The sequence below is a fragment of the Phodopus roborovskii genome, unplaced genomic scaffold (assembly GCF_943737965.1).
Source record: "Phodopus roborovskii unplaced genomic scaffold, PHOROB, whole genome shotgun sequence".
NCBI classification, from domain to species: domain Eukaryota; kingdom Metazoa; phylum Chordata; class Mammalia; order Rodentia; family Cricetidae; genus Phodopus; species Phodopus roborovskii.
The window spans coordinates 35,464,971-35,483,119 of record NW_026126517.1 but is presented as its reverse complement, the minus strand read 5'-3'; the positions used below and the strand labels follow the sequence as shown (position 1 = coordinate 35,483,119).

At 52.6% G+C, this 18,149-nt stretch overlaps 1 protein-coding gene across 1 annotated transcript in view; it reads right to left on the bottom strand.

The window, feature by feature from the left end:
- Nucleotides 1–3,075: 3,075 nt before the first annotated feature.
- The window catches only part of Hcn4 (hyperpolarization activated cyclic nucleotide gated potassium channel 4), a 38,933-nt gene continuing 23,859 nt past the window's right edge, over nucleotides 3,076–18,149 (bottom strand). Inside the window, exons 3-8 of the mRNA XM_051197611.1 lie at nucleotides 10,580–10,741; nucleotides 8,375–8,593; nucleotides 6,025–6,171; nucleotides 5,679–5,919; nucleotides 4,669–4,833; nucleotides 3,076–4,545 (exon numbers count right to left, since the gene is read on the bottom strand). Of these exons, the coding sequence (XP_051053568.1) occupies nucleotides 3,089–4,545; nucleotides 4,669–4,833; nucleotides 5,679–5,919; nucleotides 6,025–6,171; nucleotides 8,375–8,593; nucleotides 10,580–10,741 (2,391 nt within the window). The 3' untranslated portion in view covers nucleotides 3,076–3,088. The remainder of the gene's footprint in view (nucleotides 4,546–4,668; nucleotides 4,834–5,678; nucleotides 5,920–6,024; nucleotides 6,172–8,374; nucleotides 8,594–10,579; nucleotides 10,742–18,149) is intronic.

The following is an 18,149-nucleotide window of genomic DNA, read 5'->3' as shown; positions in this document are numbered from 1 at the left end:
GGACCTGCAGGTGCCCTCTGCAGCCAAGCATTAGGTAGAAAGGTAGAGTGTGAAGTAGAAGTCTGTGCCATACCACCTCTAAACTCCATCTGCCCTTGGGGTGCTGGACCCCCACACCTGTGCTCCATTCACTGCTGCCTATGACCTCACTACAACTGGTCACCTCCTGCCCACAGCCGCCCTCCCTCTTCTGAGGCTGTGTCTGTTTGCAGCAAGAGGCCATGGCCCCTGTTCAGCATCTAGCTAGCTCCAGTTCATGGGTCCATGTACTAGCCTCCTCCTCCTTCACAGAGATTGTGGAGCCCCAGCAGAGGCAGGCAGGACCTGCATCATGTTCCCCATCTTTGCTTCCCCCCAAGCTAGTGACAGTGGGAACAAACCCCCTCGCCTCCTCAGGGGCCACTGAAGGGTGTACATGGGCGCACACCTGTCTGCAGTCAGGCCGCATGCTCCCATGCGCAGTTCTGCTACAGCCCAGCTCCACGCTTCTGATGGGGAGCAGACTCGTGCATGTGTCCCTGCGTGCTTAAGGAGCAGTGTCCCACCACCCTCTCTGGAGACTTCAGGTTTCCCTATGGATCTTACCACCCCCATCTCTGCCCCCCAAATAAATCAGCATTTGCTAGAATTTTTTTATTTAAATAAAATATACAAGACGGTGTGTTTAACCGTTTTTTCTGTTTTAAAAGTGGAAGATTTGAAAATTGCTTGTAGAGGTTGGGGGGGGAGGTCCTGCTGACTGGACTTGGCCTCTCTATGGTCACCAAGGAGTTGGCCAGTGGGTCAGAGCGTTTATAAAATGCATGTGTCCGTAGAGAAGAGTGGCTAGGCCAGGCCTCACTCCTTATACCCCAGGCCCTCCATTTCCCCTCCTATGCCTCTAAGATGGACTACAGGTCTGGGTGGAGTCATGCTGGCTACCTAAGCTGCCTTCCTTGAAGGCAGGGTACAGAACTCTCCAGTCTGAGGACTGCCTGGGTCTGGGGAGGCTTCTCTAGTCCCTGGATAGACTAGAGCTTCTACTGATTTCCTAGGGCCCTAGGACCTTTGTCCCTTCTCTCCTGGATTATTGCATCCCAGTCCCTGCAGGCCATCAATTGAGGGATGATTCCCTGGGGTGTCCCAGAGCCAAACCTGCTCCTGCCACCATTCTGGCCAGTACATGGGGACCAGGACCATGGTAGCCCTCCTCACTAGGTGGGCATCAATGTCCTATCTGCTTAGACCCATATATAGGATCCTGCTAGAGAAGCTGTTCGAGCCTCAGGAGACATCAGGGATGCTTTCCAGTCTCAAGAATCTGCCCTGGTTGCTTGTTGCCTTCAGAGCCAAACCCACACACCAACTTGGCCTGTCATCCCAGGCCGTCCTCTGGTCCCCAGCCTGTATATTTCCCTCCAAAGCCCAGCTCCACAACTCCACATCACTGCAATAACCTCCTCCCATTCTTTACTCACTCTTCCCATATCTCAAGGCCTGTCTCAAGCCCACCACTGGCCATGCACCTTCCTCAGGCTGTGATGGAGGCCCAGCCACCTCCAGAGTCCTGAGATTTTAAGTCTTGGAGCCCTCAGCTAAAATTCCCTGGGATCTCACCATAGTTCACTGGAGCAATGGGCTAAGTTTATGAGGAGGGGGTAAAGAAACATGATTTATTGAGCACCTACTATGCTGTGTGCCAGGCACTGGGCTGGGCATTTCATGCTTTTTTCTTATCTGGTTCTCACTGGTCATTGGAGACGGTTCCGAGGTTGTTCTTACCTTACTAACTAGGGAACAAAAAGGTCAGATAATTTGCCCAAGGCCACACAGCTAAGAAGTGGCAGAGCTGACATCTGGATTGAAGCCTGACTGCCACCGAGCTCCCATCTCTTCTCTCTGCTCTTTGCCTAGCGGCCAAAAGCTAGGGCTCTATGAAACACTGTTTTCTGATGGGAGGAGTACAGGCTTTTGCCTTAGGGATGTATTGATCTGCAGCTCAGCTCAGCCTAGCTCTGCCACTCCTGGCTATGTGATTCCGGAAAAATGGCTGAGAACTCAGTTTCCTCATCTGTGAAATGGGAAAAATCTAAGAATCCTCACAGACTGTGGGTATCCGTAGCCAGTGCTTGGCACAGAAAAGACTCAATAAACAGAAGTTCCCTCGCCTTCCATTGTACAGCCAGAGAAACTGGGGGCCACAGAGGTGACAGGGTGTGCTTGAGGTCCTGGGAAGTAAAAGGCTCAGCCTGGAGTCTTTCCTGTCCATGGGACTAGAGGTTGGGCTAGAGCTGGGTTGCAGCCCAGAGATGGGGAAAGAGGGTCTGCTGCAAGGTTCCAGGGGTCCCCTTCCCTGAGGACTGGGAGAGAGAACTCCCCCCAGAGCCTGCAGTGCCCAGCCTGCGGGCCACAGCAGATTGCTGATGTAAGGTGGTCTGGGTGTCCTGGCAACGTGGGGTTAAACTAGACTGCACACGTGTGTGCACACGTGGGAGCTGATATCTACACAGCTCTACAGAGTACTACATAGCTATACATAGACACATCTTACATACATATACATATTCATATACATATCTTGCTACGTTTACAGTAAAAAAAAAAAAAAAAGCAAGGCCCTCAAGGGCCCTGTGTGTCCCAAGGACTCAGGCGGCTCCTGGGAACACACCCTAGGGCAGCCCCCAGCAGAGTGGGCTCCAAGTTCACAGCCAAGGGACTGATGAGCTCTTGTTCTAAAGAACAGTACAATGACAGGTCTGTGCTAGGACCCCGGACATGGGGACATGGGTCACCCCACCCCACCCCTGCCCTGCCCTGCCCCCCAGAGACCCTGCCTGCCTGCCTTTGGCTGTTGCCTTTGAGCCTTACTGCTCCCCTCCCTCCCTCCCTTCCTCTCTCCCTCTAGTGCTGAGTATTAAAATAGTCTATAAAAGCAAGTGACCAAAAATCTATAGCTCTAAGAATACCTGGTTATTTTCTGCTGTCTTTTTGTTTTTCTGGTTTTTTTTTTTCTTTAATGGTTATTATTGTTATTGGTATATCTCCTAATCACAGTTAAACCTGAAGGAAGAAAGGAGGGAGAAAGAAAAAGAGGGAGGGAGGGCCCAGCTCATAGATTAGATGGCAGTTTGGAGCGCACTGGCTCAGACCTAGCCCCAGGTTCCCTCTGGGGTGCAGCAGTCAGAGGGGTTCCTCCAGAAGAGGTGGCTCTTACCCCAAACAAAGAAAGTGGGGGCGGCAGAGAACCTGAGGATGTCTTCCGAGGCAAAGTGACATGCTGGCCTGGGATGGCACCATAGGGCCTCCCGGGAGGCCCCAGGCCCCCACTGCTCCCGCTGCCACCCACAGCTCTGGGAAAGAGCGGAAAGGCAGCCATAGACTCCCCTGAGGAGTGAGGGGAGGCCCTGCGGAGAGTCTGTGCCCCATCCTGGGGGAGGGCTGGCTGAGAGGCTGAGATGAGCTTCAGGTCCTGTGTGAGGCGGCCAGGGGTGAGGGGTGGCGTACCCCTGCGCTGTGGGACCTGGGGAGGTGGAGGACTGGAGGCCGGTGGCAGGAGCAGGGAACCATGGGAACCAGAGGCCCGTGGTGGGGCACTTGGGAAAGTTCTTGGGGGGCCTGGGCTGTGGCCAGGAGGGCTGAGGCCTCCTCGGGGGGTAAAGGCTACAGGAGAAGCACCCCCAGAGGCCCCTGCCATGAAGGATGGCCGTTCAGGCCGTGGGGGTGTCTCTGGTGTACTTGGTGGGCCAGCTGCCAGACCTGGGGACAATTCTCCAGGAGGCTGACCCAGCTGCCCAGGGCTGGACGATGGTGACCTAGAGGAGGGCGGGGGCGGCAAGAAGTGCTCCAGGAGTCCCAGGCCTCCTCGGGCCCCAGGCAGTGGGGGTGGCAGCTGGGCAGCCTGTGGGGAACGAGCCCCTGGCTGCAGTGGGGTGAGCAGCGGGGAGTCAGAGGATGACAGGGAGCCACCTAGCGCCTTGTGAAAGTGGCCAAACCCAGCTGTGGTGGCAGCAGCTGTGGAGGTGGATGGTGTGGGGGCTGGTGGGGAACTGCAGGCCCCTGGAGGTGGGGAAGAGATAGAGGAGGGCAAGAGAGGGCTCAATCCAGGAGGTGCAGAGAATCCAGCCAGCTGTTGGATATGGAAGGAAGATGAAGATGGAGTGTCCACCTGTGATGGGCTGCTGGCTGGTGAAGCAGAGCCCAGCGCCGAAGGGATCAGGGACTGCAGCCTCCTTGGGTGCCTCGGTGTCTGTCCAGCCCCAAGGTTGCCCAGTCCTGGTCCTGGAGGGGGCCGGAAGATGGCGGCGGGCAGGCGAGGGTGGTGTGTAAGGGCTATGGCCACAGACGTGGTTGCTGCAGCAGCCTGCAGCGGTGCCTGGATCAGCGGGGTCCATATGACAGGTGTGGGGGTTGGGGTGGCTGAGGCAGCAGCTTGGACACGGTGAGCGCAGTGGGCCATCTCTCGGTCATGTCTCACGATCTGCTGGATGATCTCGTTCTCTTGGTAGTTGAAGACACCTGAGTTGAGGTCATGCTGCACCTTGTGGAGGAGGATGGAGTTCTTCTTGCCTGGGGCAGAGAACAAGAGCAGACACTCAGGTAACGCTGTAGGTGTGTGTGTGGGGGGGGGATAATGTGGAGTATGTGTGTGCTTACTTCCCTGCCCTCCCACATGCACACCCTGCCCCTCACCTATGCGGTCCAGGCGGTCCAGCGCAACAGTCTCAAAGGCCCTCCGCATCATGGGATATTCCTCCAGCACCTCATTAAAGTTGTCCACACTCAGTGAGTAGAGGCGACAATAAGTGTCCGCCCTCACGCTGGCTGTGCGCCGGCCCCGGGTCAGCAAGCAGATCTCTGTGGGCACAGCAAGACACAGAATGTCCATGCCACCCAGAGCTGCACCATCCTGACTGTAGTCCCCACTACTTGGTACAGTGAACTCACAAGGCTGTCTGCTAGGTTATAGCCATATAGGTACCAGCCCCACCCACACCAAGTAGATGTCAAGCTGTTTCTACTGATGAGGCCAACCCCCCTCCAATGGACAGAATGCCTGTGCCCACCCCATATCCCTATGGTGAACTCTCCACCTGATGATCTGATACTTAGAAGTGGGACTCTGGGAGATGATTTGTGCCCTTATAGAAGAGGCTAGAGAGGGGCAGGTCAGATGGTCCAGTGGAATGGCACTTTTGGCCAAGTCTGATGATGTGAGTGAGATGACCAGGACCCACATGGTGGAAGGAGAGACTTGACTGCCCCAAGTTGTCTCCTAACCTCTACATGGGTGCCATGATTTATGGTGTGGGTGGGTATGAGTGGCGTATGTAGGCTCATACATGCACGCGAATATAATAGAAGAGGCCAGGAAAACAACACATGTGCTATTTCTGTCCGAGACACAGAAGGAAGGCAGTAGCCTACTGCTAAAAGAACTCTCAATGGAACCCACCAGGCTAGCACCCTGGCCTGTGATTCCCAGCCTCCAGAGCTGAGAAACCAAGTCCAGTGGTTTATAAGCCATAAGTCTTATATACTTTATTATAGCAGACCTCACAGGCAGACACCCTAAACTGAGCTTACAGACACCCATTTCCAGGCTGTGGCCACAAAGGCCCCTCTGTGCTATGATCTCAGGGTATCCTTCCAGCTTAGCTCCTAGTCACCCTTGTTCTCCTGGGGCCTCCTGGATGTCTCACCTCCAAAATATGAGCCATCAGCCAGCTTGGTTTCCTTGTTGCCCTTAGTGAGCACACTGACAACTCCATGCTGGATAAAGTACATTTTCTTGCCGATGGTGCCTTCTCGGATGATATAATCCCCAGGCTGGAAGACCTCAAAACGCAACTTGGTCAGCATGGACGTCACAAAATTGGGGTCTGCATTGGCAAACAGCGGCATGGAGGCAACCAGCTTCCGGCAGTTAAAGTTGATGATCTCCTGCTCCACGGATGGCATGGGTTGGGACACAAAAAGGAACAGGTGAGGAAACAGTGTGCCAGCAAGGTCTGGGACCCCTCCCTGCCCAGGCTGTCTACAGCTCACCTCTCGTAGGGGCTCACTCAGTTCACCCAGGATGCTTTCCTCATCAAACATCTTGCCCTGGTAGCGGTGTTCATAATAGTCGTGGATACGCTGCCGGGTGTCAGGCGGGAGCTTGTGGAAGGACATGTACTGCTCCACCTGTTTATACTGAGATGCGGGAGAGAGACAGGTGTCACCTCCAGGCTGGTGAGTAGAGGCACCTGAGGCTCTCTTAGCCAACTTTGGTTCATTGTAATGCAATCACATGTACCCAAAACAGTGGCCCTGGCTCCCAGCTCTGTGGGGGTGGTGGATGAAGGGGAGAGTGTTGATAACTATAAAGGTAAGTGCAAACAGGGACTGTGTCCACAGATCAGCTACAGGGCTAATGACCAGGAGAGTAATTAGATTTCCTCTAAATATCTGGTATTTCTACATCACTCTGGAGTCACCAACTCTAGAAGTTCCTGCCGGGAGTGGCAATAGGGTCCAGTGACAGGAAGTGCTGCAGTAGGCAGAGTACAGGAAGTGGAAGTGAGGACAGCTCAGCTGGCCCGTTGCAAGGTATGTCTGTAGACAGGGCCTCAGCTGAGACTTAAGTCTTTTTTCAGAGGGGACACAGGTCTGGCAGGGCAGTAGCCTCCTTGCCAGCCATTGTGATGGAGGCAGCTTATACATTTGTGTTAGAAGGCTGTTGAAGTCATCCAGGGAAGAGCTGGGAGGCCGGGGAACAGAGAGGTAAGACATTATTCCCCCTAGGTAAACAGGAAGACTCAAAGAGCTAGGAACTCAGAACAAAGTAAAGGTAATTCTCGTAGAATTCACAAGCAGCTTCACTCTGGTTATAGTGTTACAATGGCATTTCTACATAAATCCCTGCTCTGTATACCACAGGCTGGGTTTCAGACTGATCCTACCTCAGCCCGGCCTGGGTCCTGTCCTTTATGACCTGACTCTTATGAGTCCCCACTTACTGCTAACCCAGAACAGTGCTTCCTACCACCCTCCTCCACACCACTGCATGTACACCTCATGGCCACTGGCCTAGAATTCTCTCCCACGTTCTCCTTCTGCCTCCTCCTGGCCTGCAGGCTCTCCTGAGGTTTTCTCTTAACATCACAGAACCTGGACCCACATTGAGTGAATGCCCTCTATCAGTCATCCTTCCAGGGACCAGCAAACAGGCCAGACAAGCAGCTAATGAATCAACGGATCCTGAGGTCTAGTGTGTATCCAACACTGTGAACAACAGCGTTGGATCCTGCCCTTGAGGAACTATAGTCTGAACGATATACCTATATGTGATTAATCAAGCAGGGGAAAGAGAAGCAGAGGAATCACGTGACAGACTGGAGCTAAGTGAGCCACAGAAAGTCACGCTCAAGATAAGATGTGAAGATGTTGGCTGGAGAAAAGAAACAGATGTTCCATTGCTAAAGATTGGTCTAGAACCCGTAGCAGGGGCAACTATAGAGGCCAAAAGCATGATCCAGTTCGAATTGAGTTGAACATTAACTGGATTTGGGCCCTTAAGTGCAAGGTGAAAATATCTGTCTAGGAGCTCATATTGATCTTAGGAGCAATGGGAAACCTTTAAGAGTTTTACACAAGGAACAACTCTGTTGTGTGTGTGTGTGTGTGTGTGTGTGTGTGTGTGTGTGTGTGTGTACACATATGAAGAGTTAGTAGAATCTTACTATGAGGTGCAGGGTGGCCTGGCTTCATATAGGCTGGCCTAGAAGTTCCTGTGAGGCTAAGGATGGCCTTGGAACCTCTGATCCCCTTGCCTCTACCTCCCAAGAGCTGGAGTTACAAGCATATACCTCCACACCCAGTTTATATGGTACTGGGATCAAATCCAGCTCTTCATGCATGTTAGGCAAGCACGCTACCAACTTGTCCCAGCCCTGTTCTGCACAGAGAGACCTGATAGTACCACACTCAGAGCTATCAGAGAAGCTAAGGGGACCTCAGGCTGCCTAAATTTAGGCTACAGTTCTCAGTCACTACAATCAAGACATGGCTATCATGACCCTGAGAGAAGGCTAAGCAGGGGAAGCAGGGGGAGACTGCCCTGAATTTATACGTGATGAGGGTGTGTGGTCCATGGGCCACCCAGGAAGCGCGGGAGCTGAGAATGGGATGGGCTGATGATGCATCTGTTCCCCCTGCAGACAGATGGCCATGAAGCACGTGAGTGTGGCATGGCAGAACCCAGCACCTGGAAAGCCTCAACAGGATCAGAACATGTAGGGCCTTAGTAGTGATGGATGAGAAGCCAGGAGAGGCCAGCGGGGAGAACTGGCCAGAGAGGCGAAGTCCTGGGAACCAAGTGAGAGGCCCAGGAGTGGGGACACAACGCTCAACCTACCTTCTCCTGGTACTGGCGCCGGGAGGAATCCAGAGATTGGATGAGGGCAGTGGCATGGCCGATGAACATGGCATAGCAGGTGGCACCCACAATCATGCTGAGCATGGTGAGCCAGACGTCAGACATGCCTACAGGTGCCTGCCGTCCATACCCAATGCACAGCATGTGGCTCATGGCCTTGAAGAGGGCATAGGAATACTGCTTCCCCCAGGAGTTATTCTGCAGACAGAGCACAGAAGGACAAATGGATGCGGATGGGTACAGTAAGTCTGAGCTACTGACAGGGAAGACCCTTCTTGCTAGCACCTACAAGATTTCTTGCCAACTTTTAGGCACAGGGCTCCCCAGTGGTGTTGTTGGCTGAAGACCTTCGGTGATGGGCCAGGAAGCTGGTACTGGCAATGCGTAGTGGCAGTGAACAAAACCCAGGATTTCCTATTACAGTGGGGTGGGGAGGAGGAGGCAAGGATCACCCAGGAAGTTGCATCTTGGGGTTGAGCCAGCCGGTCCTGGTCTGCCCTTAGTGGCAGGGAAGAGGAAGACTAAATTCTCCTGGCTGGGTAGCATATGGCCCCAGGCTGAGTTACCCTGCTGTCTTTTCCTCACTAAGTAGCTTCATCCCCTTTCCCTAAACAGCTGCCAAATGAAGCCCATTTCCCCACTGACCTCAATTATAAAACTAGCCATGTTTCCCCTGGGGGGCATGGCTCTGCAGGAGCTAACACCACTGTCCTCATTTTGGGTGAGCAGCAGTTGGGCTTCCTGACATTCAAAACCCTGCCCTCATCTGCCTAAGGCTGTGGCCTCTGATTCTCCTACCACTGCCCCTGAAGGTGAACTCTCCCAAGTACACAGTGTGTGGGCTGGGAGGAGGAGACAGGGAGGGCATCAGCTATTTTCTCCAAAGCCAGTCAGTGTCTCAGGGAAGGCTCCTTGTGGGAGCATTGGGCTCAGAAAGGCCATCTCTTGAATTTAGTGCACGTGTGGGCCTGTTACCTTCACACATAGAAGAAATGCCCCCATAAGAGGGGCCACCAGATGAACCCTGCCCCTGGCCCTTTGCCCAGTGTCTCCACTCTGAAACCAGGGTGTTAGGGATAATGTAAGGCCCACGGAGCCTGTGCCTAGAGCCCTAAGCATTTCTGCAGCATCTGGCCATTCAGGCATCTGGAAGATGCCAAAGCAGACCTGTGCCAAGTTCAAGGTCACCATTCTGGCTAGAGCCGAGCTCATTTGTAGAGACTGTGGTTCAATCAAGACTAGGGTAGGGTGGGTAGGGATGCTCCCCAAAGGTGGAAGAGGCCTGGGCCCTAGCCTTGAGGATTAGGGGCAGCCCCTAGCTGTCTCCCGTCAGGGCTTCAGGCCTCATGGCTGAGCCTGTGAGAACGAGGGAAATTCAACCCATATGGCTGATTCACTTACACTTAGCTCATCAAAAGGCTATTTTGTAAAGGCCTATTTGATGCTGAAGATGCCTCAGGGTCTCTTTCACCTCTTTCAAAGCCACTTTTCATCCCCTCGGGCCTAGGGGATTTGCCTTCAGACCACACCAGACTAACTAGGAGGAGAGCCAGAGCAATGCCCACAGGCAGCCCTTCTTGGGGGCCCTTCCTTCGTATAGCTGGGGCTCTGTCCTATGGAAGCCCCACATCCGATTCTCTCACCGCTCACAGTGCTGGAGAGGGTGACTCTCCAGCCTGCTTACACGCCATGCTCGCATCACAGGTGGCTAGGAGGTGGATCACTCAGCTCTGCCCTCAGAGCAGGAGGTGGCTGTGTGCAAGCTTGAGTCTGTCTGTGCTGCTAACCGCACCCTCATGCGTGGCCTTAGGTTTTCTCAGTTCAGCCTCTAGGCAGCATGGTTAGGGAGGGAGGAGGCACTGGCTCCACCACAACTCAGGGTAGCCCAGATTTTAGTCTCCTTGGGTAAAGCCAGACCAGCTGTTAAAGCGCATGACTGAAACTGAAAGAGTTAGAAGGTGACAGGAACAGTTCGCAGCCAAGAGTTCTGTGAATGGCTTCTTGTATAAGGAGGGAAGCTCAAACTGAAAAGAAAGAGCTTTGTGCCAGTCAGTACTGGGACAGCATCTCAGGGTCCCACCCCCACCCCCTCGCTGGGATTCAGGAGTTGTAAAACCTCTCTACCCATCCCTGCTTCTGGAGAGGAGACTCCTAGCCCAAAGGGAGGCAGTGATGTGAACTCACCACCATGCCATTGATGGACACCCAGCAGTCATGAGGAAAGTCCTGCAGCATGGGCACCAGGAACTGCAGGCAGCCGTCCCAGTGGCAGAGCAGGAGCATCATGCCAATAAGGTTCACAATGCGTACCACAGCACTGGCCAGGTCATAGGTCATGTGGAAGATCTGTGGAGGCAAGCCATTTGCAAGACAAGTCAGTGGTTAGAGTGTATGTATGTGCAGGCTGGGGCTGGGGGAGGGGAGGATAAGCAGGACACAGGGACAAAGGGACAAGCCACCTAGCCTGAAGCACGCTTTGAACAGTGTTCTGTAGTCAGGCCCTAGACACACACGAGTCCTTCCTAAATCTGTTACTGAGCTATCAGGACCCAGCCCTGGGAGAAGCAGGGAGGACAGCAGAGAGCCACAGGCTCCATGTTCAGATAGGTGTTGATCCCAAGCCTCGTGCTGACCCAGTTGCTATCTGTGCAACCTTGTGGAAGTCCCAGGACCTCTCTGATCATGTTTCCTCACATGGAAACTGGTAAGAAAATTCATGACTGAGTGACTGTCAAAGGATTAAATTATACATGTGAAGTACTTAGTACTGAGTATAGAAGTATTCAATAAATTACAAGCCATTGTGAGATAATGTAATTAATAATTAATCTTCATGATCAGTTCAAACGCATTAGTAGTACTGCTGCACTTGAATCAGTTACGACAATGCCTCTGCCCCAGCACACTGCAGTATGTCCACCTCCATGTGTGTCTCTGTATGCCAAGCTGCAGTGTGGCAGGGTCTGGCTGTAATGTGTGCATCTCCATGATGGGTCTCACCTCTTCCTTCAAAGCTGCCATAAACCAATGTATGACAGAGACTTGAGCCTGTCAGGGATTCCCAAGGTTACAGGATGGAGAGAGGTTAGGGAAAGCCTCGGAAGTCTGCAGAAGGTTTGGCCTGGCCTGTAGTCTGGAGGAAGTTGGGGGCTCTCCTGCCATCCATCCCTAGTTCTGATCGCTCTATACTATCCCCAGCAAAAATACATTCCTCCTGGATGGGTAGCTTTAGGTCCAAATTATAAACCTGTAGATGCTATTTAAGACCCAAGCCCATTTCAGAAGGGGAGGCTTAGGTCTGGAGACACTGAGTATTTCAGTTCTCAGTGTGAGGGCCCTAAGGCACTGGCAGCCGAGACAGTGACCATGGCAGGCAGGACAGCTACCTCTAAGGTGTGTACTGAGCTGGGACCTGCCCCCAATGGAGCACAAGGGAATTCCATAAACCATAACCCTTTATAGCTGAATTGGGCGACAAACTGTTAAAGATTGCATGTTCTTTGGCCCCACTTAGACAGAACCTACCATCACAATGCCCTGAGGAGCCAGGCTTAAAGCCAGAACAGTCAGAAAATCACACCAGGGGCTTGAGAGATGTCTTAGTCGGTAAAGTGCTTGCTGTGCAAGCATGAGGACCTTAATTTGATCCCCAGAACTCACATTAAAAAGTCAGATGTGGCTGCACATCCTTGTGATCCTGGCACTGGGAGGGCAGAGACAGAGGATGCCTAGAGCTCACTGGCCAGCCAGTCTAGTCTACTTGGTGAGGTTCAGGCCAGTGAGAGACCTTGTCTCAATAAGAAGGAAGATGACACCAAGGAATATCTCTCTCCTTCCTCTGCCTCTCTCTCTACACCCCTCCTCACACAGAGAGATGGACAGACAGACAGAGAGGGGAACCACATCAGAGCATGACCCAACTAGTACTCTTCCTGCACTGTCCCATAGCAAGTAAATTCAGCCCATGGTCAAGCCATATTCATGACATTCCTACAGCCACATCAAGGGCATGCATGTACAAGCACAGGGTAGTACCTTGGAGCACAGATCTCACAGGCTTTAAAAGTTAGCTTTGAGCTGTTCAGATAGGGAATGCTAGCTTCCAATACCACAACCACCACGCACCATGTATCTAGAAAGACTTTCAATGAAGCCTCCCAGGTTCTTTCCTGCAGGCAGGGATCCCTCTGGAGTGAGGGGCTAGTAGGACAGTCTTAGGGCTGTACCCTCAGAAGAATCCTTGACTGTCTACTACTTTATGTCTCCAGGAGGCTACTGAGTGTCAGTCAGTACCCAGGAAAAGCCCCTTCCATGTGGGAGGCAGGGAGGAAGCTTGTCCCTGCCCACCCAAACTCAGAGTCAGTCACACACAGAAAAGGAGATTTGGGAGTAACAGAGCCCAAAGGGGGGACAGAGAGGCCAGAGGCTGTGGGCACTGGCACAGCTCCTGCTACCTCCCACCCCTAAGCTTATCAAGGCAGCACAATTCTGAGGGAGATTTTTTTTTAGCTATGGGTTGTATTAGAGGGGGACCTCTCTAGCTACGCCCTGAGTGGAGTCTCGCTATCTAAGGGACTCCCGCGGTGTGGCTGTGCTGTCCATCACAAGAGACCTGCAAAGGAGATCTACAGTACACCCCCTCACCTGAGAAAGCACAGCCTCCTTTTGTCCTCAACCCCAGAGATGCCCTAATTTTTTGTTTGTTATGGCCAGGACACATGAATAGACAAGAGTGACAGATTGGCTTGTGTGCCCAGCTGTTTCCCTGTCTATTTGCACACAGACACATCCAGAACCTCTTCTTCCCTGGCTGCACAGGCAAGCAACAGAAACAGGACCTTCAGGCTTCTCTTCCTGTGGAGATATCTCCCAAGTGCCTACCACACTGCCACCGAGCAGGGACAACCTGCATGCCATATAAGACTCCATCCCTCCAGTCTATCCTCCACCAAGGAGCTAGATTTAGCTCTTCAAGATAAGCAATGTTTTTCATTTTTTTTTCTTCTGGTTTTGATTTTGATTTTTGGTTTGAATGACAGAACATGAATTTGGATAAGTAGAGAGGTGGGGAACAGCTGGGGAGAGAAAGAATATGGTCAAAATATATTATATAAGAAATAAAACTGAAAAAATAAGCAGGATGTGTTGCCTTTGACTTGCAGCTGTCCAGTGACCCCCATCAGTATCTCAGGTCACACACCGCCTGCTGGCCACAGCTTCAGCATCCTGGGTCCTGATACTTCCCCACCCCATCCCCTCTGCTCTGCCCATGGCCCTTTACCTCTGGCTACAGTGGCCTCCCTCAGTTCCCTGAATGCCCCAGCCAGTTCTTGCTAGGCCACAGGGATTCGGTGTTGCATCTGCCATCCCATCTGCCCACATCCTTCTGTCTCCTCACCCTCCTGTCTTACTACATGTAAAGAAAGGCCTCCCATACTGCTGTGTGAAGTAGCCAGTGGCCCTCTCTTCCTGCCTCACCAGGACTTTTCCCTGACTGACTTCTTCTATGGCATTCTCTCTATCTAAAAGGAGGCTTATTACCTGGCATACAACATGAGCCACAGTCTTTCCCCCTCCTCAGCTTTTGTGTCTGTATTCCTCTATGGAATGCACAGGTAGGCATGCAAAGCATCTGTTGGCTGCCTGCATGCATGTGTGTGTGCTTAAATGAATGAACAGATAACATATGGAAGCCAAAGGAAGCCTCAGGCCCTGGCTACAAAGTATCTCAGACTGTCACAGCCCACAATCCCCACCCTTTTCTACAAATCTCTCTGAAGCACCAGAGCTGACACGTTCCACGGAGGTTCTGTTTGTTATTTTAGGGGCTGCGTGTGGGAATGTCAGAGGGCAACCTTCACCTTGTTGAGACAGGATTTCTTGTTTACCGCTGTTTATGGCAGGTTAGCTGTCCTGCATGCTTTGCCCCTCATTTAGCTGTAGGAACACTGGGATGACAAACATGAGCTACAGCAGCTGGCTTTATGTGGGTTCTGGGATCTGAACTCAAGTGCCCAAACTCACATTCAAGTGCTGTATCCCGAGCCGTATCCCAACCCTCTTTCCCATCCTTCTTCATAAGCAACCTTCTTCTAAGACCAAGCTTGTCTAGTTTTGCCTTTATCACAGTGTCAGAAGTCACTATGGCATGGAGCACATGATGGAGTCTCAGCAACTGGGAAGAGCTTAATGATAGAGGCGAAGGTGACAGAGACAGAGCTGGAGGTAAGCAGGTCCCAACCAGTGTATACAAGGCTGTCAGAGGGGGCATGCAGCCTAGGCAGAGCAGCTCACAGGCAGCCTGCTTTGGCCTCTGTGGGGAGAATAATGGTGCTTTGTCTCCAGTACTGAGTGAAGAAGGGTGTGGACACAGAGGTGACCAGTGGAGAAGGGGAGAAGTATGTGACTGTAGGGCCAGCTACCCGCATAACCATGTCTGAGCTGCCTGGTGAGAGCTGGGCAGGGTAGAGGGCACTCACCGCACTTTTAACACTGGACAGCACCCAAGATGTGGTTGTCAAGGAGAGGCTGGCCATCACTGAAAGAAGTTGTTCTGTGCTCGTGTCCCCACTGTGGGTTGGGGCCACATGCCACCTGCCAGTCAGCTGTACTGGGCAAATATTTGCTTTGCTCTTTATATTTCATTAAAGCGTCCTATTACAATGTTGGTCCTGACTAGGGGGTTGAACACTTTTCCTTCTAGGCTGCTGGAGACTCACCAGGCAGGTGGCAATGTTAGCTCATTCTCTGCCTACCCTGCACTCTGGGAACCTGTGCCCACTCCTGTAATTTTTCAGCTTCACTGGTAAAGCAACGTGTCTTCCATGTCCTAGCATGCCCTTTCAGGACTTCAGTTTCCTTGCCTGGGGATGGGTCACTAACTGCCAGCTCCTACACCCAAAGCTATCTTGGGAAGTAGGTGCAATGATGGCCACGGGTGGCACACAGTAGGTAACTCTGGCCACAGGTGGCACACAGTAGGTACTCTACATATGTTGGTTCCTTTCCTTTCATCTCTTGCCCAGCCCTAAAACAGAGCTACTTTCTCGATGTCGCTCAGCCCTCAGACAATGGGGTCAGACTGCCATGGAGTTTCCACTAAGGCCTCTTCTTGAAATATGGTTGAATTTTTCTAGACTCAGTTTTTCCTTATGGAAATGAACTAGTTCCTCCTGGCATCTCAGGAACAAAAGTCCACATGAAGGACAAGGCAAGATCTGAGACAGGCCAGTGCAAAGGTGTCTGGGCATGGCCTAGGGCTCTGAAATGAGGGTCACACCGGGGCCCATGATGGCATTAGCAGGCAGGGCCAGCCCTAGTCACCCAGGGCCACTTCTCACAGGTGCCAACTGTCAGAGTCTGAGAGAGAAGGAGAGCCTGAGTCCCAAAGGAAGAAGGGTGCACCAGAGACTCCTGGGCCTCACCCTGCCGTTCCAGGGTTCTGAGAGAGGAGGCTTCTGGGATGGGTCTCTTGGTGTGCTGAGGCCTGCAGAAGAACATCCAAAGTTTCTAACAATAGCCTTCGTGCCTGCGACAAGCTCGCACCTCAAAGGGAGGGGAGAGGCTGGCTGGAAGAGGCTCTGAGGGAGGCTGCTGACCTAGATCACTAGAGACAGAGGAACCTTGTGCCCAGCCTGATCCACTCTGCCCACCCTGCTACTGAGGCAGAGCAACTGGGCTGGGCCAGCTGGGGGACCCAGAGGAGTCTGGGAGATCAGAGGACTCCAGGCTCACCAGGGAGCCTTGGGCATGCTGACTCCTAAGTCCCACCCTGGAGCTTCCTCCTTCAGGGCCTGTCAGTCACAGTCGGGCCCTCAGGGCCAGAGAACACCATTTTCACCAAGAAAGACAGCCATGGCCCGAGCACCTCAATCTCAGGAAACACCAATGCACTCCTGGTTGCTGGGGAGACTGAGCACCTGCCCCCACCCCCAGACACACACACACACACACACACACACACACACACACACACACACACACAAAGAAGTTATGTAGGGATTTGAAGAGGAGCTAGGGCAGGTTTTGATTTTGTTTTTGTTTTCTACATCCCCATCTGTTCTACCCCATAGCTTTTATGTAGCTGTGAGGTTGGAAGGATCTTCCTAATACCACTGCCAGGCAAGCTGAGGCTGGGAGAAGCCTGGCGGTAGAGCGGGCCACATAGTACCCAGAGGTGGGGTTTCTTGGGCCAGCTGGGAAACCCCAATCTAATCCCAGGGGAGCCTTTGGCTGGGCTGAGTACAGGCAGAAACAAGCTCAAAGCAATTTCCTCCCGAGCTGGTAGGGGAGATAAGGGCATGAGTGTAGGGGTGGGGAGCCGTCCATCTGGCCACCTGGGATCTCCCTTTCTGCCCACACCGTGTGAGTAGTGGTGTTCAGTTCAGGGCCTCGGGCTTCCTGGGACCTCTATATGCCCCAGGGAAGGTCTAGGACTGTAGCCTCCCTAATGGGATCTGGATAACTCAGAGGATAGCTAGGCCAGAGGGGCAATGTGGACCACAGCCCTGAGCCCGAGTTCCTAAAGCCTAGGGTGCAGGGACAGGAAAGGAGGGGCTTTTCTCTGCCTCGGGTACAGCTAGCCCAGCCACGGTCAACGCTGTCAACTCCCACTCAACAAGGAGGAAGGTTGGCCCTAGGGGTTATGGGACCTAGTGACCCAAAACCAATGCCAAAGAAAGGAAAGTGCTGCTACTCCTGAGTCTAGCTGTGGACCTAGGGCAGGCGAAGGGTTTGCTCTGGGTCTGAAGGGCTAACTGGGGTCCTGTTTTACCACAAGGAGAGAAGCTTGCCTGGTCATGCTGGCAAATATGCCACCCTCCTTCCTCTCACAGATGTTGAGGGTGGGTTAGCTCGCCAGCCCCAGAGGCGCTGTCCCCTATCTCCTCAGCTTTCAGCTCAGACCTACAACTCTCTGCAACTAGCTGTCCCTTGGGAACTTCAGATACAGCCCATCATACACCACAGCCTCTATCTCCCACGATCCATTCCTTTTCTGGTATTCCCTATTTCAGCGGAGTCCCCAGTGCCTGCCCAGTACAAAGCACACAGGTAGACAGACGCTTAGCAAGACCCTTTCAGACCAAATGGAACCCAGGTACCCATCATGGCTGCACCCTACTAACAGACAGGATGTTACTAGATCAGCAGTCATGGACCAGGAGACAGGGAGTCTGGGCCATAAAGCCTACCCTTGGGCAGGTGGGCCTTCCAATCTTTAGTTTCTTCACCTGGAAAACGGTAACAAACCCTGCCATTTGCCTTGCTAGCTATAACTGAGACTGGCGGAAAGGGCCATTTATTTAGTTATCTATGACAGGCTTTGTGAAAAAACTTTTTAAAAAAAGATATTACTTATACTCATTTTAAAGGAAGAAAGAATGAGGCTGAGAGATTTGAGGTAGCACCAAGGTCGCAGAGCCAAGCACTGTGTGGCTTGGATTTGAACTCAGGTCTCTTAAGTGTCATTCTAGCTCCAGAGTCCTCAAGTATTGTTAACACCAGGCAGGGACAACCACACTGTTAGGAGCCAAGAGAGCCAACCTGATCCAGCCTCGTTTCTGCCAGCAGGCCACTTTGTGACCTTGGCGCAGTCATTGTCTCTCTTTGTCAGCAGGAATAATGCAAATTTTCCAAACCCAAGAGGATTCTGCTGCGGTCTGCTTTGCCCAGCTGGTGTAGGTACTTCTCCCACAGCACGTGTGTTCATGATGCCTCTGACCTGAATCTGCCGTGCCCCAACCATCAGCCGTGG